The sequence below is a fragment of the Eptatretus burgeri genome, chromosome 6 (genome assembly GCF_056783735.1).
Source record: "Eptatretus burgeri isolate ZD-2024b chromosome 6, Ebu_testis_v1, whole genome shotgun sequence".
NCBI lineage: Eukaryota > Metazoa > Chordata > Myxini > Myxiniformes > Myxinidae > Eptatretus > Eptatretus burgeri.
In genome coordinates, this window is record NC_140966.1 from 104,164,973 (window position 1) to 104,188,512 (window position 23,540).

The 23,540-nt window shown below is 44.4% G+C and overlaps 1 protein-coding gene across 2 annotated transcripts in view; it reads left to right on the forward strand.

Annotated features, from left to right (window-relative positions):
* The first annotated feature begins 1,997 nt into the window (after positions 1–1,997).
* ACTR6 (actin related protein 6) overlaps positions 1,998–23,540 on the forward strand; it is a 59,763-nt gene continuing 38,220 nt past the window's right edge. For both annotated transcript variants that reach the window (XM_085886530.1, XM_085886531.1), the window contains exons 1-5: positions 1,998–2,162; positions 14,340–14,457; positions 14,640–14,708; positions 21,211–21,334; positions 22,174–22,309. In XM_085886530.1, the coding sequence (XP_085742656.1) occupies positions 2,095–2,162; positions 14,340–14,457; positions 14,640–14,708; positions 21,211–21,334; positions 22,174–22,309 (515 nt within the window). In that variant the 5' untranslated portion in view covers positions 1,998–2,094. The remainder of the gene's footprint in view (positions 2,163–14,339; positions 14,458–14,639; positions 14,709–21,210; positions 21,335–22,173; positions 22,310–23,540) is intronic.

The window sequence follows — 23,540 nt, forward strand, 5'->3', positions numbered from 1 at the left end:
CTTGGCGTTGTTGTTGTTGTTCTTGTTAACCTCTGTCATCGAAGATGGACGGAGGTTACTGTTTTCACCCCTGTCTGTTTGTTTGTTTGTTTGTTTGTTTGTGAACAGTATTACGGAAAAAACTCCTCGACGGATTTCGACGAAACTTGGTGGGGGGATTAGGTATGGTCCAAGGATCATGCCATTCGATTTTGGACTTGGTCCAAAGTCCAATGTGGCTGCTATGGCGGCCATTTTGAAAAAATATTTGAATTTTTGTTTTTGCATTTCTACATGTTTTAAGTGATTTCTAACCAAAAAAAAATCAGAAAATTGTTAGAGAAAAAAAAGAAAATAAAAACAAGAAAATTTTGCAACTTTTTTTTCAACAAAATTTAGATTTTTTTTTTTTACATTTCTACATGTTATAAGTGATTTCCAACAAACAACATGCCAAAACTATAATTGCGGCTGATTTTGGAACTTCAGGTGGATATACCCACGTAAAATCAATTTCTCTCTCAAGGAATCTAGTTATGATGGATGAATTGAGTATGTAAAAGTTAAAAGTAAAAGGGAAAGTTGCAAACTATAACTCTGTGAGCACTGTTGACGTCAAATTGAATAAATAGGATATCAGGTTCACTTGAGTGAACCGAGCAGTATTGGCGGCAGAGGTGTTCTTGTTGTTCTTCTTGTTGTTGTTCTACCTTTCGGACTCGGCTCTTTTATATACAATATCCGGATCTCCTTAAATACTGAGCACATGTACACATCCTCACATAGACGGTGCCTTTAAAAGCGTCTATCATGAACTTTTAAATATATTCGGACATTTGCTTTAATGTTTCGAAAAGTTCACGTTACTATTTAAAGATTATTCCATTTAATGTCTTGTAATTTCGTAAATACACGATTTTCTCGTCATGAACGACGATCGTCCACGACGGGTCTCGCTATTGGCTCAATCAAGGCACGTGACGAAATATCGGAAGTTGTTGTTGTTTTTTAAATATTTTTCCTTTCTTTTTCTTTTTCCTCTTCTTGTTCTTCTTCTGGTGAAGACAAAACCTTTAGGACGCGGCTCTTGAACACATTTGTCCTTGTTTTACTATATCTACTACACTACCTTCGCCAATTAAACAGAGTTCATCAAGAGTGTTTCCTCCACAATGTCGGTCATCAGCCAATTTGGCAACTGCTCCTTCAACGCGATCGCCGAGGACGCGACATTAATTGTTTTGTGGATGATCTTGTATATATATATGTATGTATATATATATATATGTATATATATATATGTATATATATATATGTATATATATATATGTATATATATATATGTATATATATGTATATATATATGTATATATATATATGTATATATATATATGTATATATATATATGTATATATATATATATATATATATATATATATATATATATATATATATATATATATATATATATATATATACACTCGTACCCCACAGAACGGGGTTGCGACGTCACAGCATTTCATGGATTCTTGTGACAGCGGGATGTGATAAAATTCGCTGGTGAGATCCGTGGTAATAATGTACTTCCATTGTGTGATTCGGCGAAGGGTGGAATCCACGTCGGGCATGAGGGCTGGTTGAGGTTTGGTTAAGGTATTCATCAGCCCACGTGTCCTAAAAACCTGCTCCTCTGCTCTTGCCCACACTCTCTCTGTTCTATTCACCCTCTCATTTGCTCAAGATCATCCGTCATCTGGTTGGGAAAAAAGAAAAAAAAAGAGGTGACATTTAAAGCGGTGTATAGGTACCAAAGAGCTTTATCCGCTGTAATCACGATATGTTGATATTTAACAATGTTTACCTGGCTGGGTTTGCATTTCATTGGTGAAATTTTTCCAAGGAATATTTTAAATTACTACGAGATATAGAACGATGAAGGAAGAATACGAAATATCAAGTGGGTGGCGTATATAGAGCGTCACTGCTCTGAAAACCCAATAGAAGAAGAAGAAGAAGGAAGGACGAAATATCGCGATATCTTGCCTTTTCACGTTCTCGTGCGTTCAGTTTATTTTATTTGTTTGCCATGTAGCTTCGAGCTTGTGAGACTCAGTCATGGTTGTTTTGATGTTGGACAACGGTGCATACACCGCCAAGATTGGATACGTTGGCAACGATGTCAGGTTTGCGGTTGTTTTCTATAATTATCGTCTGTTGAGTCGTACAGAGCTTGTCTTGACGTGTCATCGACACTCGACAGGTTCTGTCCGTGTTAACGAGTCGCAAGACACGTGTAGGGATTGTCTGGTGTTTGTTTGACTTGAATCCTTGCTATTCAGTGTTCTGGGCGGTGTATACGTTCGAATCGTCTTATTTTTAAGGAGGCTTGTTCCCTCGATCTGGTGTACGATTTACTAAGTGCACGTGTTTTCCTTCGTCAATGCGACGCCATGAATTTAAAGCTTACGATTTGGTGATTGGAGTGTTCTGTTGTTGTTTTGAATATTAAATGGCGGAGGAGGAGAAGGAGGAGGAGCCACTTTTATAAAGGGGCGTGGTAAAGCATTGTGGGCGGAGTTATGTTAAGCCGGTTGTCTTGCATTTGCCACCAGTAATTTTAAGTAAGCCTGTGTGCTCGTACCCTCATGTCATTCCCAATTGTTACTTCAAAAACAATATCTTCTTTCGGCTGCTCCCGTGAGGGGTCGCCACAGCGGATCATCCGTTATGATCCGCATACTGATTTGGCACAGGGTTTACGCCGGATGCCCTTCCTGACGCAACCCTGGTCGCCTCTTACGACACAGGGATAAGGATTGAGTTTCACCATGATTCTGGGCTGCCCTACACCCTCTCATAACGCAGCACAGTGCAGGGCTCCCGTCCTCAAGCGATCCTCCAACCCAAGCCTCTGAGTAGCTGGATTACAGGCGCACGCCACTACGCCCGGTATACTTCAAAAACAAATATATAATTCCAGGTGTGTGTGTGTGTGTGTGTGTGTGTGTGTGTGTGTGTGTGTGTGTGTGTGTGTGTGTGTCCGCTGTTTCTCGATAACCACTGGTCCGATCTAATTGAAACTTGCCAGATATATTGCTGGGGACCTGAGGATGTGCCTTTTCAAGGTTTGATATCAATCGGACAAGTGGTTCCCAAGTTATGGCCATTTATTTACCAAACCAATGACAGGACACGGTACTATGACGTCACGATTGACGTCACAATACTTCTTCGTTTGATATGACGTCACAATTGACGCTGTTTTTTTGGGGGGTTTTTTCATAATTTTTTTTTTTTGCATGTATGGCCACGCGCGTACAGGCACGCACTAGTGTGTGTGTGTGTGTGTGTGTGTGTGTGTGTGTGTGTGTGTGTGTGTGTGTGTGTGTGTGTGTGTGTGTGTGTGTGTGTGTGTGTGTGTGTGTGTGTGTGTGTGTGTGTGTATATTGTTGTGGATTTCCGCCCGCCTGCGTGCGGACAGCCGCTTTTAGCCGAATCGCGGCCGTACGCCCACCGGACGAGCAATCCAGTTGCAGCCTTCTGGATCAAACGCCGGAAACCAGCTACAGGTGTATTTTTTAAAGCACACTACAGCCTAGTCAACACTCTACCCGCGCTACAGGGTCAATCGCCGAATTGTCGATTTACCTGATTAATCGCGCGGGCAGACTATGGAGAGACTGTACCTCAACGGGGCCCGCTTGAAACGAGCCGCTTAAGCAGCTTGCTTCGTTTTGGGATAACCGAGTGGAGTATTATCGTGAAGCCCCGTGGGACCAGATCACTTTATCGGCTATTACTCCGAACTCAATAAGGCAGTTCAATGAAGGAAAAGGACGCGACAAACGGGTTAACATTCACACAAGCACATTTATTTGCACACATATACGGTCATTGCAGCAATGCAGGGATATACAAGCATGCAATGAATGGTCAGGTCAGGTGACCTTATGTCAGGTCAGGTTCGATCTGTGACCTGCTACAGGTACCATGTAAACCTGTACTAACCTGTTCCATGGTCGGGTTGGCGGCGACTAAACCGTCTCCCCCACCAGGTTTTCTGGTGAGGGGGGTGTTTGGATATGGACACCCAGCAGGATTAAAAACAAAACCTGCCAAAGGGCGGAGGAGCTCCTTGTGAGCCAACGGCCATCCATATCTAGTGCCCAACTGTGTCTGCGGACGTCCTCCTGCAGTTGGGTCACTTCTTATTAGGAGGTTGGTGACAGGATTTGCACTCCGGCTACCGTAAAACCCTTCATTCCGCAAAACGCAAAAAAATCTGAAAACCCACTCCGTGGGAGTACCTCCTGCGCAGCTTCCCTTCGCAGGGCAGCTCACCGGATGACAGGATTGGGGCAAAGCCTTCGGGACCCCCAATCTTTGATAGGAGGGAAACCATGGGGTAACATCCCTGGGTCAGATTGCGGGAGAGTGTGTCGGAGTGGTGCTGAGATGTCGTCCACCAGACGGCGGTCTCCTTGGGTTAACCTGAGGCTGTCCCTTCGGGTGGGTGCCTGGAATGTCCTATCCCTAAGAGAGGATGATCACCTGTCTCTGTTATCATCTGAGCTCAAGCGTTTGGACATTGGGATTGCAGCTCTCTCTGAGGTTCGGAGACCGGATTGCGGCGAGATAATGGTGGGTGGTTACACCTACTATTGGTCTGGTCGCTCTGATGGTTACCATACCCAAGGAGTTGCTGTAGCTGTGTCCAATAAGCTGACCCCAATGATAATTGAGGTAACACCGGTCAACGAGCGTATTATGAGATTAAGGATTCGCCACTCCTTAGATGTCATTTCCCTGGTCTCTGTTTATGCTCCGACTGAGGCGAGTGATCTCACCGTGAAGGATGCATTCTACGCCACACTCGAGTCTGTGGTTGATCAGTGCCCCAGACGAGATACACTTCTAGTCTTGGGGGATTTCAATGCATCGACTGGAACTGATAGGGACGGTTATGAGGTGTGTGTTGGTCCCCATGGGTCAGGAACTATGAACCAGAATGGCACTAAGTTCCTTGACTTTGCAAGAAGTCATGGACTTAGGGTGGCTGGTTCATGGTTTCAGCGCCCACAAGCTCATCGCTGGACTTGGTATTCCAACGCTGGCGGTGTGGCAAAGGAGATTGACCATGTCCTCATTGATGGTCATTGGAGGATGATCCAGAACTGCAGGGTCTACCGGAGTGCTCAGTTCCTCAATACTGACCACAGGCTTGTTGTAGCAACTCTAAAGCTGAACCTTAAATCCTGGAGAATGGTACCATCCCAGCCGAGGCTAGATGTTGCCAAGCTCAGGGATGAGAGTGGAGCTGAGGAGTTTGCGAACAGGCTGAGTGGACACTTGGGGGGGTCTGGGTGCTTTGGGGGGTCCTGAAGAGTTGTGGAGCGCCTTCAAGACCACCGTCCTTGATGTTGCCAGTGGATGCCTTGGAGCTCACCGCAGGGCAAAGAAGAATTTTGTCTCTCAAGGGACACTGGATACCATTGACCAGAGTCGCAGGGCCAGGCTGAATGGCAGAGCTGAGCTGTTCAGGGAGCTGAGGCGTAAAACTGCATGTGCACTGAGGGTGGACAAGGAGGCCTATGTGCGAGGAATCTGTGAAGGGGTAGAGCATCCCCTGTGGACAGGTGATTCTCGTCCCGCTTACAGGGGAATTCGCGCGTTACGTTCATCCAAGCCCATCCCTCGGAGCACTGCAGTTCGAGCAGAGAGTGGTAGGCTCTTGAAAGAGGAGTCTGAAGTGAAGGCCCGCTGGGCCGGCTACTTTGAGCGGTTGTTCCAGGCTGATCCCCCAACTGTCGAGTTGGACGTCAAGGGTGTTACAATCCCTGTTGCTGACCCTCGAATCAACTCTGGTCCACCTTCGCTTGTGGAAACACGGGCTGCGGTGAACCAGTTGAAACGGGGCAAAGCTCCAGGGATCTGTGGCATCCATGCTGAACTTCTCAAGGCTGGTGGAAATGCTGCACTCGTGTCGTTGCATGCAGTTTTGTGCTCTGCCTGGAACACAGGCATCATCCCAACTGACTGGAAGAGGGGCCTTGTTGTCCCTCTCTGGAAAGGGAAGGGTGATCGCCAAGACTGCAACAACTACCGAGGGGTGACGCTGCTCTCAGTGCCGGGCAAGGTCTTTGCTCGGATAATTCTTGATAGGGTTCGCCACCATCTGCTTGAGCACCAGCGTCCAGAGCAGTCAGGCTTTACACCAAAGAGGTCAACGATTGACCGTATCCTTGCACTTCGTGTCCTCACTGAACGCAGACGAGAGTTTCGGCAGGGGCTGCTTGCAGCCTATGTTGATCTCTGTAAAGTGTTCGATTCAGTGAATCGGGATGTCCTCTGGAGGATTCTTGGTCTTCGTGGGGTGCCACCAAAACTGATCGATCTGATGTCTGAACTCTACTCTGGTACTGAGAGTGCTGTGAAGTGTGGTGGTACCATCTCTGACTTATTTCCAGTTGTTACTGGAGTTCGTCAGGGATGTGTACTTGCCCCCACACTTTTCAGCACTTGTGTGGACTGGATTTTAGGGAGGATGTCGGAGAGATCAAGTTGCGGTGCATCGTTTGGGAATGTCAAGATCTCGGACCTTGATTTTGCAGATGATGCAGTCATCTTTGCGGAGACTTTAGACATCCTCTTGGGGGCCCTCGAGGTGCTGAATGAGGAGTCTGAGCCGTTGGGATTACGGGTTTCTTGGGTCAAAACTAAGATCCAGGCTTTCGGTGACATCTTGGATGCTGCTGTCCTGTCTGTGTCTGTTTGTGGTGAGGATGTTGAGGTCGTGGAGAGATTCACTTACCTTGGCAGTGATATTCATGTCTCTGCTGGCTGCGAGTCAGAGGTCAATAGTCGTCTGGGTCGGGCCTGGGGAGTCATGGATTCACTGGATCATGGGGTGTGGCGCTACCGGTACCTGTGTGGGAGGACGAAAGTCCGAGTCTTCAGGTCCTTGGTACTTCCAGTCTTGCTCTATGGATGCGAGACTTGGACTCTGACCAAGGATCTGAGACGGAGACTTAATTCCTTTGGTACCAGGTCTCTTCGGAGAATCCTTGGCTATCGCTGGTCGGATTTTGTGTCCAACGAGCGGTTGCTGAGAGAGACTCGGATGAGATTTGTTACCTGCATAGTCCGTGAGCATCAGTTGTGGCTGTATGGACATGTGGCTCGTTTTCCTGACGCTGATCCTGCTCACCAGATTCTCTCAGCGAGGGATTCTCATGAGTGGAGGAGGCCAGTGGGCCGACCACGTGCCTCGTGGTTGCAGCAGGTTGACCATCATCTCAAGGAGATGGGGATGGGCTTGGCATCTGCCTGGGGGATGGCCAGACGGAGGCCCCTGGAGTACCGGCGGAAAGTGGACGCAGCGACGTGCTGTTCTGACACATGCTCCCATACCTGACCTGAATGAATGGGGGTAGGGACAAGACGTGAGCAAGAAGAAGAACTACCACCATTCTATTAATTACGTACACTTATACAGTTCTACCTACGGACATGGCGCCACAACGTTCATGCAAAGAAACAAGGAAAAACCCCAGGAAAGACGAGGGGTAGACTGGACCTCTTGGGTCTTTATGAGCACGGAGCTGTGATGACCGCAGAAGCTCCGAGAGGTCGGGCTGGTTACCTTCACCTTCATGGTGCCTCGCTGGGGCGACCCTCGACATCCCGTCCTCACGGCAGCTGGCGTGACCGCGGTTCGGCCCAGGCCTCCTCGGGCGGCCTGCTGATTCGGGCCCAGCCGGCAACGCCTCAGAGGAACGAACGGGTCTTTTGCTCTCTTAGAGTTGATGCTCTCTTTAAGAGCTCGTCCGTCCCTCAGCACCGCTCGGACTGTCCCGAAGCCCGATCACCTTGACCGTTCGGTGCTGGCTGGCGACCTCTCTCCGGCTCTCCTCACGTCCCGCACACGAACGCGCAGTTCTGCACGGCAGGCTTGGCTGCGCTCCCAGCTCCCGTCTCCTCGGCGAACCCAGACCTCCACTGCCCTCCACTGGACTTGAACCTTGATCTTAACACCACCCAAACCCAGACCAAAGATGGCGGCGTTTGCAGGGTTGAAGGTGAGGTGTTGGTGTTCGTTGTTGGTTATCCGAGGAGATGTGGTTTAGGAGATGGTGGCTGTGGTTGGCATTGTGGAGAAGGTGGTTGTTTGTTGTGAAGGCGGCTGTGGAGAATGTAGTTGTTCGTTGGTGTTGTAGAGAAGGTGGTTGTGTGAAGGCGGTTGTGGAGAAGGTGGTTGTTGTGAAGGCGGCTGTGGAGAAGGTGGTTGTACATTGTCTATGGGGATGTTGGCGATTGTGGAGAAGGTGGTTGTGGTGGTTGAAATGGGGTTGGTCCCAAATAACGATAGCAAAAGAAAACCGGCTACCTCAAAGATCACAGCCCGGCACACGAATAAAACCCTTAGACATCGGTGGGGAAATCTATCTGAACACAGACTTATGGACATAACTGATCTCAGGACCTATATGGTGCTCTGTGAATTTCCACAACCGTAACAATATATATATATATGTTTTTTTTTTCAGCAATTACCTTTTAATTAACTATTTTTCAGGAACCTGCAGCCTTTGATACACAAACATGTTCTTTTGTATTTTACTCTCTCCACTGACACCAGCGTGTTACAAGGCGCTCCGCCGCCATGGTTGGGTTGTGAAAATCCAAGATGTATTCACATCATGCACTGCAGCGTGTGTGATCAGCGTCGGTCGGCAAGATGTCCACGAAGAACGTCCTTCAAAGAGCAAAGCGAATGAAGTTCAAGACTCTCGGCTCGAAGAAGGTCCAGACCGGAGGGTGAGGGTTGTGGAGTCGAAGCAATCCGTGGAAAGGCCTTTGATTTCCTTGTGTACGATGTTGCACCGTCTTGTAGATTTGTCTTCCATTGTGTCATTGTTTGTGAGAATCGTCATAATGGTCTCCATTATGCACTGGCAAATACAACCCGTAGCTTCGCTGATGGTAATATTACGATGGAGGGAGGAGGTAAGCATGAGGGAAGAGGAGGAAGGAAGGACATTTTCCTTGAATCGGTGAAAAATGCCGTGCCACTGTTCGTGCTTTTATTTAATTTCCACATTGTATGATAAGCTCCAGAACTTCTTAACCTGAGACGAGTTGCGGAATTGATGCTAGCAGCAGTTGTGACTGCTAAAAAAAAAGTTTTCATTTGTCCAATTCGCATAATTTTTGACACACCTTCCTCTCCTCGACCTCTAGAGAGATGTATGGGTGTGGAGCCAGCTTGGGAGGAGGATAGCCTGGGGGGGGGCGGTGGGAGGGGAGGGGAAGGTAAGGCAGTGTAAGTGGGAGGGGAAGGTGGCATGAGGGGAAGTGGGGGAGATTTAAATAGGGGGGGGGGGAATTTGGCCCTTCCCCCCATGACCCACACCTCTCTTTAAATGCTCCATCCCATGGTGCATACAGTATATAACTAAACGGGCACTCGGTGGAGCGCATACCGCCTGATCCACGAGAACATGTCGGGTCCAATATATTTCTGAAATATCATGCCATACAGTCCTATATCGTTTTTGTCCCTCTCAACGGTGAAGAATCACTTTTTAAGAATTAAATAAATATCCTATCCAGATCCGGATTTGGATCTTCTCCAAAATCGAGTCGACGTGTTCACAAAAGATTCATCCGAATCTGTTCACAACTTTTTGAGATATCCTGCACACAGACAGACGTAGAGGGGTGGAAACGTCACCTCCTTCACCTTTGGTGGTGGAGGTAATAAGTAGATCGGCCCGAATGCAGCCTTTCACTTTCTTTTTCCAACTGGTGGCCAACACTCTGTTTGGGTTTAACTTTAAAGTACCGAAACCACTCTTTCATTTTCTTTCTTTCTACCTCCACCACATAAGATGAAAGAGGTTATGTTTTCATCCCTTTCTGTCCGTTTGTGTGCAGGATATCTCAAAAAGTTGTCTGGATCCAGATGAAATTCTGTGTACAGGTTCAGTGTGTGACGAGGACGAACTGATTAGATTTTGGTGAAGATCCGGATTTGGTCTGACGACTGTACTAGAATTTTTAAAGTGATTCTTCACCGTTGAGAGATTGTGCTCAAAAACGATATTCATCCATCCATCCATTGGGACCATTCTCCGCACAGAGCGTTGGTGCTGCCTAAACAGTCTCCTTGGCTATTGGGCACAATCCTGGACGGGTCGCCACTCCGACGCAGTATGCCATCATGCCGGCACTCATTTTGCCGACCTCGGAAGGACGACAGGCAGAGTCAACCCCACCTGGTATTAATTCAACAGCCGAGTGAGATTTGAACTCGGGATCCTCAGATCTCAAGCCCACCACCCGTCACCATTCAGCCAACACCAAGCTTAAAAACGATATATAGCACGATATCTCAAAAAGTGGTGGACACGTTGGGTGTGTGGCGAGAACAAATCGATTCGATTTTGGTTTAGATCCAGATCTGGATAGAAGAATTATTTAATTTTTGAAGTGATTCTTCACCATTGAGAAATAGGGCCAAAAATGATACAGTCCTGCATAGCATGATATTTCAAAAATGTATAGCGCCCGATATGTTGCTGTGGATGAGGCATTGCGTGGCGGAGGGACGCGCTCGACCGAGTGCCGTTCCAGTTATTCATGTTTCGATGTGGGAGGGAAGTTCTGACAGGCTGGTACACAGGTGTCTGGTCTGGGTTTGATTCCCGGCTCCACCGACTATAAAGTGTCGGATTGGTACTTCAAAGGCAGGGTGTTCCATCACAATCAGGCAGATGGCCGCGAGGCTGGTTAGCATTGGTTTGTCGACATTGAAGATCCCACGGTGTCCTTCACGAAGAGCAGGTGATTTATCGCCGGCACCCTGTACAAATTGTAAGTTCCCGTCAAAGCTCACACTCTATCATTGTTTTGTGAGGCAAAACCCTTTGGCCAAAAACTTTCCTGACCGACCCCACGGTAAGGTGTGATTCATTGAGACCGTTGCAAGAAGTCTTCGAGGTTTGGAGACCAACGTCTTGTTTTCGAATTCCTAAACCCTGTACTCGATGGTAGCCATTATTTTTTTTTTTTATCAACTGATTTGTCGTTAGGGTCAAAGCAGCGAAGTGTGCGCCCAATTGTTTCAGAAGTCGTGAAAAAAAAAATCGATTTTCATGCACAATGAAGTTGTTGCAGCATAAAAAAAAATCCAAGATTCACTGAACATTTTGCAAAAAAAAAAGTTTATAAAAAGGATCGGTCATCACAAAATGTCATCATTTTCAAATTAGGGGAGGATTTTTTGATTTGGTCAGGCTGACACGCAAGTTTTCAGCTCGAACAACAGCAAAGTCAGCTCTAATGATTGGTCCAGGACAAAAACATTGTAGTTTCGGGGTTTTATAGCTTGTACCATCGTTTCATAATGCTATGTGAACCATTGTTTAAAATGACTGTCAGCTCATCGATGACTGTCATTCGAAGGGTCAAAAACCCAAAATTGTCCATAAATGACAACCTGAATGAAATACTGCATCAATGCTATCAGTAAGCTTAGTAATATAAATCAAAAGCATTTATTATGGAAAATAACATGAAAGTGACAAAGTGGAGAGCTTGCTGCTAAACCTCGACTCGGATTCTGCAACCGGTCCAGACGGCATCAGCCCACGTGTCCTAAAAACCTGCTCCTCTGCTCTTGCTCACCCTCTCTCTGTTCTAGTCACCTTCTCATTTGCTCAAGGTCATCTGCCATCTGCTTGGAAATCAGCAAACATTACTGCCCTGCACAAAAAAGGTGCAACAAGCCGGTAGGCGACATGGCTGCTCCCTCTAGACGGAAAGCTGGCCGACGCGACTCGCCGATATTCATGTACATGCTATCAATCAATTTAGCACAATAAATATGATTATCGCAGCCCTCTTGGTTTGCGCCCAGAAACCGCCTTGTGGAATTTCAGGCATGCTTCTAAAGAGACTCTAACAAATGGCAGCCCTGGTAATTCCATTTATCTATTCGCTAAAGATTTTATTTTTTTACATGATGCTGTAAGACATTCTCCTTGGGCACAAAAAAAAAAAACAGGCCCCTCAGAGGTATTGATTGTTTTGTACAGTCCACAATAAGTGTACGATGTACGATAAAGTATTTTAGCTGTTGCTAAGCAACGGAGGTGTGCATAGCAACCATTCATTTTTGTGTACATGCTCGCCACATTGTACACATTTCACCCAAGTTTCATCAAAATCACACTCTTTCTCTTAGAGATATTCGCGATTAACCGTTTCTGAAATGTTCGACGTGTACTCGCCCAAAACCTATCTCCTCCTACAAATATTTTTTGTTGCGGCTGCAAATTGGCATGAAGGGAGCCAGATAGATTGCACACAGAACTCTCAGCTTCGATTGTTCAATTTTTTTTTTCTTTCGATTTTTTGACCACTTTAAGGGGTCGTTGCTCGGGCCCGGGGTCCCATATTCGAAAGCACACGATTCCCAGAAATATTGGTCCAACCTACCGAATTTCATTGGAATCGGTTGAGTGGTTTAGTCCCTAGGCTTGACCAAAGTTTCGCGGACAGACAGACAGACAGATGGAAATGTCCACAATAAGAGTGCTGTAAGAGCAGCCAACAATAGATCCCTGAAACTGCAGACCAATCAGCCTTCTCCCAATCATCAGCAAGGTTATGGAATCCATCATCGCTTCAGGAATTAAATCCTTCCTCTTCTCCAATGGCTTGATTTCCAATCATCAATTTGGTTTCAGACCAGCTCACTCCACCCTGGATATGCTGCTTCTGCTCTCCCATCAATGGATGGAGGTCCTCAATGCGCGACATGAAATCCGAGCCGTATCCCTGGACATATCACGTGCTTTTGACACAGTCTGGCACCCTGCCCTACTCACCAAACTCTCTTCCCATGGTATTCAAGGCCATCTCCTCTCATGGCTCGCAGACTTCCTCTCCTGTCGCAGTCAACGTGTGGCCCTAAATGGAGTTCTTTCATCCCCTCTTCCTGTGCAGGCTGGAGTTCCTCAAGGTAGCGTTCTGGGCCCTGTTCTTTTTCTGGTTTTCATCAATGATCTCTCTGACTCTCTGGAAAATCCTCTATATCCCATTGCTGATGACTCCACCCTCTGCCGTACCATCTGTCATCCTTCAGACCGGCAAGCAGCAGCTTCTTCGCTCACTGCAGATCTGGATAAAATCACAAACTGGTCCAACACGTGGAACATGTCTTTCGATCCGGACAAATCTCACACTCTCACTATGTCTCTCTGAAAGGACCGTTTGGAACCCCCCCCCCCCATCCACTTTCGCAAGAATCCTCTGGAAGAAGTCCTTTCCTTCAAGCTTCTGGGTGTCTCGATCTGCCATGACCTTTCCTGGGAAAGTCACATTTCAAACCTCACTTCCAAAGCCAGTTGCCGACTGGGAATCCTCCATCGTGCAAAGTCCTTGCCCGACTCACCTGAGCTCCTGACCACTTACAAAGCTTTTGGCCGCAGCCTGATGGAGTACTGCTCTCCCCTCTGGGCTGGTGCTCCTGCCTCCCACCTTTCTCGGCTTCACACTGTGTAAACCAAGGCATTTCGGATCATTGGCATGTTCCGCAATGAGGCTGAATCTTTGAGCCTCTCACTCTCTCACCGCAGGTAGGTTGGTGGTCTTTCTGTCTTCTACCGTCTCCTTTCCACCCTCGCCCCCCTCCCCCCTCCCCTGCTGTCTGCAATATGTCCCCACCATATTTCTGCAGGGCGCTCAAGGTCCGCCAACAACCCCTTTTCTGGTAAAAGTACCAAAATCACGAACCACTGCTCACCTTCACTCTTTTATTCCTCTTTTTTCCTGCCTTTGGAATAAACTCCCTCACTCTGTTCAATCGCATTCTTCCCTCCAGGCCTTGAAAACAGCTGTTCACCACCACCTCTTATCATCCCCCATCCAAATCCTCGATATTTTCTACCCCCGTTAATCCACCCCAAACCCACCTCCTTCAAATTCCCTGCTTTCCTTCCTGAAAGTCCCTGTAATGTCCATCTTGTATATCCCGTGTTCCCCGCCCCCATCCCTCTCCCTTCCACAGATCTCCTAATGTCTCTGTTCCTCGCTGTTTTGTCCCTCCCACTCCCTCCCCCCTCGTCTCATGCCCCCCTTGCTGTGCGTTGTGTGTTAGCTCTCACACAAGCCTCGACAAGGTATACAAAAAAAAAACTCTTCTGTGGGTAAATGGGGGATAAAAAGAAAGCAGTATATTTTTATTTGGCAAATTCTGTTTTGTAATCCTCAAAGTACTCTCCAGCTCGAAGACCATTGTGGTGTTTGGACTTCCAACAACAAAGACAACTGCTCTTTTCTTTTTGTCTTCACAGTATCATTCCCAACTGCCAGTTCCGTTCCAAAACGGCCAGACTGAAAACGTTCACGGCAAGCCAGGTGGACGAGGTTAAAGACCCGTCGGGTCTATACTACATCCTTCCGTTTCAAAAGGTATGAATGTGAAGCTTGCACAGGTAAGTTGATGAAAAGGTTAAAAATGCCGGAAGAACGTTCGACCGTATTGTTGTTGAGGTGCTCCTGATGTAACTGACCCGTGTGATTTCGACGACGGACGTTGCTTGCATGCGCCGATGGAGCGAGAGCCCACCCTTGTTAATTTTCTTATCTTTCAGGGCTATTTGGTGAATTGGGATGTGCAACGGCAAGTTTGGGATCACTTATTTGGCAAGGAAATGTTTAAGGTACGTCGACTTGTCTTGATCTCTCTCTCTCTCTCTCTCTGTCTGTCTGTCTGTCTGTCTGTCTGTCTGTCTGTCTGTCTGTCTGTCTGTCTGTCTGTCTGTCTGTCTGTCTGTCCTGTCTGTCTGTCCTGTCTGTCTGTCTGTCTGTCTGTGTGTGTGTATCTGTACACGTTTATGTATCTGTTGTTGCTTTGACTTGGGTTGAGTTGATTTATTTAATTATTGTTGTTACGTCCACCACCAAAGGTGAAGGAGGTTATGTTTTCGCCCCTTTCTATCTGTTTGTTACTTACAAAATCGAGGATTGTTTTTTCAAGCACATTGGTCAGTCGATTCTGTTATTGTGTTTGTCAATCGCCTGCAGGTCACAATTTAAAACCGATCTTCACGAATCTTCACGCCATGGCAGAGTTTGTCATAAACAAGAAGCCAATTGTTTTTGAGGTCGACATAGGCTATAAGTCAACAAATTTATCAAATTTCAAAAATCCTCAATTTTCATCCAATTGATTTTCATTTCACGTCACTGAATTCAAGCACCAATTATTTTTTTGAGGTTAACAACTAAGGTGGGATTTCTAAAATCCTCAATTTTCATCCGGTTTGACTCGAAATTTGAAGAGGATTTGCAGATCAGGTCACCAAATTCAACCACCAATTATTTTTTTGAGGTCAACTTTGGCCGAAGGTCAACAACTAAGGTGGGATTTATAAAATCCTCAATTTTTATCCGATTTGACTCAATTTGAAGAGGATTTACAGATCAGGTCACCGAATTCAATCGCCAATTATTTTTTTGAGGTCAACTTAGGCTGAAGGTCAACAACTAAAGTGGGATTTTTAAAATCCTCAATTTTCATCTGATTTGACTCAATTTGAAGAGGATTTGCAGATCAGGTCACCGAATTCAACCACCAATTATTTTTTGAGGTCAACTTCGGCCGAAGGTTAACAACTAAGGTGGGATTTCTAAAATCTTCAATTTTCATCCGATTGATTTTCATTTCACATCACCGAATTCAAGCACCAATTATTTTTTTGAGGTCAACTTCGGCCGAAGGTCAACAACGAAGGTGGGATTTCTAAAATCCTCAATTTTCATCCGATTTGACTCGAAATTTGAAGAGGATTTGCAGATCAGGTCACCGAATTCAACCACCAATTATTTTTTTGAGGTCAACTTAGGCTGAAGGTCAACAACTAAGGTGGGATTTCTAAAATCCTCAATTTTCATCCGATCTGACTCAATTTGCAGATCAGGTCACCGAATTCAACCGCCAATTATTTTTTTGAGGTCAACTTAGGCTGAAGGTCAACAACTAAGGTGGGATTTCTAAAATCCTCAATTTTCATCTGATTTGACTCGAAATTTGAACAGGATTTGCAGATCAGGTCACCGAATTCAACCACCAATTATTTTTTGAGGTCAACTTCGGCCGAAGGTCAACAACTAAGGCGGGATTTCTAAAATCCTCAATTTTCATCCGATTGATTTTCATTTCACATCACTGAATTCAAGCACCAATTATTTTTTTGAGGTCAACTTCGGCCGAAGGTCAACAACTAAGGTGGGATTTCTAAAATCCTCAATTTTCATCCGATTTGACTCGATTTGAGCAGGATTTGCAGATCAGGTCACCAAATTCAACCACCAATTATTTTTTGAGGTCAACTTCGGCCGAAGGTCAACAACAAAGGTGGGATTTCTAAAATCCTCAATTTTCATCCGATTTGACTCAATTTCAAGAGGGTTTGCAGATCAGGTCACCAAATTCAACCACCAATTATTTTTTTGAGGTCAACTTAGGCCGAAGATCAACAACTAAGGTGGGATTTCTAAAATCCTCAATTTTCATCCGATTGATTTTTATTTCACGTCACTGAATTCAAGCACCAATTATTTTTTTGAGGTCAACTTCGGCGGAAGGGTCAACAACTTAGGTGGGATTTCTAAAATCCTCGATTTTCATCCGATTTGACTCGAAATTTGAGCAGGATTTTCATTTCACGTCATTGAATTCAAGCACTAATTATGTTTTTGAGGTCATCTTCGGCCGAAGGTCAACAACTAAGGTGGGATTTCTAAAATCCTCAATTTTCATCCGATTTGACTTGAAATTTGCAGATCAGGTCACCGAATTCAACCGCCAATTATTTTTTTGAGGTCAACTTAGGCTGAAGGTCAACAACTAAGGTGGGATTTCTAAAATCCTCAATTTTCATCCGATTTGACTCGAAATTTGAACAGGATTTTCAGATCAGGTCACCGAATTCAACCACCAATTATTTTTTGAGGTCAACTTCGGCCGAAGGTCAACAACTAAGATGGGATTTCTAAAATCCTCAGTTTTCATCCGATTGACTCAATTTGAATAGGATTTTCATTTCACATCACTGAATTCAAGCACCAATTATTTGTTTCAGGTCAACTTCGGCCAAAGGTCAACAACTAAGGTGGGATTTCTAAAATCCTCAATTTTCATCCGATTTGACTCAATTTGAAGAGGATTTACAGATCAGTTCACCGAATTCATCCACCAATTATTTTTTTGAGGTCAACTTAGGCCGAAGGTCAACAACTAAGATGGGATTTCTAAAATCCTCAGTTTTCATCCGATTGATTTACATTTCACGTCACTGAATTCAAGCACCAATTATTTTTTTGAGGTCAACTTAGACCGAAGGTCAACAACTAAGGTGGGATTTCTAAAATCTTCAATTTTCATCCGATTGACTCAAATTTGAACAGGATTTTCATTTCACATCACTGAATTCAAGCACCAATTATTTGTTTGAGGTCAACTTCGGCCAAAGGTCAACAACTAAGGTGGAATTTCTAAAATCCTCAATTTTCATCCGATTTGACTCGAAATTTGAACAGGATTTGCAGATCAGGTCACCAAATTGAACCACCAATTGTTTTTTGAGGTCAACTTCGGCCGAAGGTCAACAACTAAGGTGGGATTTCTAAAATCTTCAATTTTCATCGGATTTGCCTCAATTTGAAGAGGATTTGCAGATCAGGTCACCGAATTCAACCACCAATTATTTTTTTGAGGTCAACTTCGGCCGAAGGTCAACAACTAAGGTGGGATTTCTAAAATCCTCAATTTTCATCCGATTTGACTCAATTTGAAGAGGATCTGCAGATCAGGTCACCAAATTCATCCACCAATTATTTTTTTTGAGGTCAACTGAGGCCGAAGGTCAACAACTAAGGTGGGATTTCTAAAATCTTCAATTTGCATCCGATTGACTCGAAATTTGAACAGTATTTTCATTTCACGTCACTGAATTCAAGCACCAATTATTTTTTTGAGGCAACTTCAGCCAAAGGTCAACAACTAAGGTGGGATTTCTAAAATCCTCAATTTTCATCCGATTTGACTCAATTTGAAGAGGATTTGCAGATCAGGTCACCGAATTCATCCACCAATTATTTTTTTGAGGTCAACTTAGGCCGAAGGTCAACAACTAAGGTGGGATTTCTAAAATCCTCAATTTTCATCCGATTGATTTTTATTTCACGTCACTGAATTCAAGCACCATTTATTTTTTTGAGGTCAACTTCGGCGGAAGGGTCAACAACTTAGGTGGGATTTCTAAAATCCTCAATTTTCATCCGATTGACTCGAAATTTGAACAGGATTTTCATTTCACGTCATTGAATTCAAGCACCAATTATTTTTTTGAGGTCAACTTAGGCCGAAGGTCAACAACTAAGGTGGGATTTCTAAAATCCTCAATTTTCATCCGATTTGACTCAATTTGAACAGGATTTGCAGATCAGGTCACCAAATTCAACCACCAATTATTTTTTGAGGTCAACTTCGGCCGAAGGTCAACAACAAAGGTGGGATTTCTAAAATCCTCAATTTTCATCCGATTTGACTCAATTTGAACAGGATTTGCAGATCAGGTCACCAAATTCAACCACCAATTATTTTTTGAGGTCAACTTCGGCCGAAGATCAACAACTAAGGTGGGGTTTCTAAAATCCTCAATTTTCATCCGATTGATTTTTATTTCACGTCACTGAATTCAAGCACCAATTATTTTTTTGAGGTCAACTTCGGCGGAAGGGTCAACAACTTAGGTGGGATTTCTAAAATCCTCGATTTTCATCCGATTTGACTCGAAATTTGAGCAGGATTTTCATTTCACGTCATTGAATTCAAGCACTAATTATGTTTTTGAGGTCATCTTCGGCCGAAGGTCAACAACTAAGGTGGGATTTCTAAAATCCTCAATTTTCATCCGATTTGACTCGAAATTTGAACAGGATTTTCATTTCACGTCATTGAATTCAAGCACCAATTATTTTTTTGAGGTCAACTTCGGCCAAAGGTCAACAACTAAGGTGGGATTTCTAAAATCCTCAATTTTCATCCGATTTGACTCAATTTGCAGATCAGGTCACCGAATTCAACCACCAATTATTTTTTGAGGTCAACTTCGGCCGAAGGTCAACAACTAACGTGGGATTTCTAAAATCCTCAATTTTCATCCGATTGATTTTTATTTCACGTCACTGAATTCAAGCACCAATTATTTTTTTGAGGTCAACTTCGGCGGAAGGATCAACAACTTAGGTGGGATTTCTAAAATCCTCAATTTTCATCCGATTGACTCGAAATTTGAACAGGATTTTCATTTCACGTCATTGAATTGAAGCACCAATTATTTTTTTGAGGTCAACTTCGGCCAAAGGTCAACAACTAAGGTGGGATTTCTAAAATCCTCAATTTTCATCCGATTTGACTCAATTTGCAGATCAGGTCACCGAATTCAACCACCAATTATTTTTGAGGTCAACTTCGGCCGAAGGTCAACAACTAACGTGGGATTTCTAAAATCCTCAATTTTCATCCGATTTGACTCGAAATTTGAAGAGGATTTGCCGATCAGATCACCGAATTCAACCACCAATTATTTTTTTGAGGTCAACATTGACCAAAAGGACAACAAATTTGTCCAATTTCTGAAATCCTCAGTTTTCTTCTGATTGACTCGAAATTTGAAAAGGATTTATATATTTCAGGTCACTGAATAGAACCACCAATTGTTTTATGGATTTTGCAAGTTTCATGCTCGACACGACGTTTTCTTCTTGTTTGTCTGTTTGCGTGCAGGATATCCAAAATGTTGTGGACAGGTTGGGTGTGTGACGAGGACAAACTGATGCGATTTTGCTGAAGATCTGGATCCGGATCCAGATCTGGCGACCGGAATTTTTCAAGTGATTCTTTATCATTGAGAGATCGGGCCAAAAACGATTTATAGCACGATGTCACAAAAAGTTGTGGGTGGATTCGGTTGAAACTTGGTGTACAGGTTGGGTGTGTGACATTGACAAGTTGATTCGATTTTGTTGAAGATCCTCATAGCTGGATCCAGACATGAGAATTATTTAATTTTTAAACTGATTCTTCACCATTGAGAGAAAGGGCCAATAACGATATGTAGCGCGATGCGTCAAAAATGTATTTGGCCCGATATGTTCTCGTGGATCATGCGTTGCGTGGCGGAGGTATGCACTCTCGACCGAGTGCCCTTCTAGTTTATAATGTCGAGTGCTTAGTGCCTTATCGATGATGGGAAATTAGAATTCTCCATGCTTGCAAATCATCTGAGTACATCCGTCTGTTGATTTTTAAATTGACGACAGTGCCTGTGATTGTAAAGTTGCAATTTGACTTGACATGACAGATGGCAAACTACATCGCGGTCACATCTTGGGCTGTTGTGTTTGGAGCAGCAAAGGGACGTATGCTTATCTCCAGGACCATATCTTCGGGCTAAACGACCAATGGCGGCTCATGTTTTCAAATGATCAAAAGACGGCATGTTGTGCTTGACAAACGTATTGCATGTTTACCTGCGAGTGCCAATGAGGATCTGAAATCAAGTGAAACGTGTGGCAGAGCATCTTTTCCAACACGTAATTGTGGTTGCTGTTGTTGTTTGTGTGCTCCTTCTGCGTACTTTCATATAATCTTCTATTGCTTTGAGAAGTATTACTATGATCGTGTTTTGTGTGCTCCTCTTTGTGAAGGGGTTCCTGCTGTGGTATAACACTTGTAATAAATGTTACCATTGGAACGGGCTTCATTAACGCTCGAGTTTCCGCTTCTTCGTCCTCAATCGTGGAAGCGCGGCCTTTTAAAATGAGCAAGTTTGTGAAGGAACAAATTTTTGTTTCCAGCAAATGTATTATTTCCTTTCCAATGGTACAATTTGTATTATCGTATGATGGTAGAAAGTGTTTAGAATAAAGCGTTTTGGACGGACAAACTCAAAATGTTTAATATATATGTATATATATATATATATATATATATATATATATATATATATATATATATATATATATATATATATATATATATATATATATATATATTTTTTTTTTTTGCTAATATCCGCGGATCATCGATCCTTTTTCTGATCCTGTTAGTCTTGGAGATGTCTCAAGCAAGCTGCGATTGACGTGTGCGTGTAGGTGGACTTTGCGGAGACCAACATCATCATGACTGAACCATATTTTAATTTTCGCTCCATCCAAGAGTCGATGAACGAGATCTTGTTCGAGGAATATCAATTTCATGCTATTTGTCGAATCAATGGTGGGTAGAAATCTTATTATTAGTATTATTATTATTATTATTATTATTAGTATTATTATTCTTCTCTCTCTCTCTCTCTCTCTCTCTCTCTCTCTCTCTCACTTTCTTTGTCCCTTTCTTTCTCCCCTGTTTCTTTTCATAAGCAGCACATTGCTGTGGGGAACGTTATTTGCTTGGGGTGCAACTCTACTGCTGATCTAATGCCCCCTATAGATTAGAACAGGATTTTTTTTTTTTGGTGTTCAGAGTGCCTGAGATAGCTCGCCTACTCTTCTTGAGAGACATCATGGTTTCTTTAACGTGCATCATTGAATGCCGGCAAACGGGACGCCTCGTTTAACGTCGCTCCAGAGGTCCGGCGCACACACACCCTCGACCTCCCCGTGAAATACCAGGATGACGGTTTTTCAGCGGGGTGTCCGTTTCATTCGAACCCATGCGAGACAGATCAGAGGTGAACGTGCATACCTCCAGCCGTCCTGCCAGCCCAGTAGACACCTTTCTTTTACTGCCATTCACACCTCCTCCCGCCCCCACTACTAGCTGAATAATTTACGTCGGTGAGTGTTGACCAAACTTGTAATGACGTGTATTTTGAGCCTGTGAATTCTCGTCGGTACATTTTCAATGTTTGGCGACGATGGGCGATAGCCTTTCGGGATCCCCGGTGAGCTTATTTGGTCGGTTTGTTTAGCATGTGGTGCGTTTACTCCATTTGTTTGGAATTTTTATTTATTTAATTTTTATTTTTATTTTGAGAGGGCAGAGGTCATGCTCGTTGTATGCCTTTTGGCGGTTGTCGCGGCGGCAATGTTATCGGTGCTCTCTGCCATTTACAGGCGGAACATTAAGTGCGCACAAGTACCTACATGAACACCCATCGGAGCTGTGCTGCCTGGTCGTAGATTCTGGTTTCTCCTTCACACACATCGTGCCCTTTTACAAGGGCCGGGCGATCAAGAGTGGCATCAGGAGGTAAGCTATTCCAATGATCAGAGAATGTCGAATTCTCTGTTTGTATCAAATTATCACCAAACTACGATGGTTTCCTCACAAGAAGCGTAAGGAGTTTGTGCGATCCTGGACGACAACGTTCGGAGCGACGCTTTCAACGATCGCTTGTAGATAACTTGAGAGAAAGAAACATTGCATCAGTGCGGGGAAGGACTAATATGGTGTTTATCGTGTGGGTTTTGGTGTCCGAAGGTTCGACAAAGTCCCACCAGAGCACAAGTTATCCATGTTTGTTGCTTCTTCCATTTTGTTGTTTGCGGCGTTTTCGAGCTTGAGCAGCTGAACATGTTTAAGATGTTTCGCATTGCATCTTTACTCCAAAGGTTCTCTCGATGATCGTCCAGACAGCTTCCATTTGTAGTTGTTGTTGGCGAATTTGTTTTTATCCTTTAAAACCACCCCCCGGTGGTGCGGCCTGAAGGCTATTTCTCTTGTCCCGTGCTCTTCTGCCAAGGAATATTTCATACAATTGTTCCCAGCCACAAAACAGTAGTGGGTAGATTAGGTAGTGGGAGTAATTGGCCACAGCTGCCTTCACACGTGACAGACGTGACGGGTATTGAGTCTGCTGAGGGACGTTGAACAAAGGCGTGCTCCCGATTTATGCAAGGCCCTTGTTGCGCAGCTGAACGCCATTCATGCTTGTGGCCTCGAACAGCTGAATCAACACCCCTCTCACCATCGTGCCCCACACCCTCCACCCCCCCCACCCCCAATACACCTAAAATCTAGCCTACGGTGACATTAATTCATTTTGACATTTCAAGTCCCACCTGCTTGGCTGCCAATTCGCCGATGACAAGGAAATGATTGAAGCAACTGAGATGTCATGGCTGAAGGAGGAATCTGAACATTTTTTTTTTCACTGGCGTTGACGGTACGGAACAGGTCACTTCGTCTTTAATTTTCTCCATCTCCATTTCCGCCATTGCCACCTACTGCCAACATCTCAGTTATTACCTCGTGTGCACGATGCAAAAAGCGGGATTAAGCAGTTGGTTCACTTTGTCTGTGTCTGTCTGTCTGTCTCTGTCTGTTTACAAACATCACGTTATGATTGAGGAACACCTTGATTTCATTTGAACATGACTCTCAAAAAGAACCTGGAGGTTCGGAGTACTTTGCCTCTGAATTCGTCCCGATCACACATGCGCAGAGAGGAGCGAGATAATTTTTATCCCCACGCTTTTTG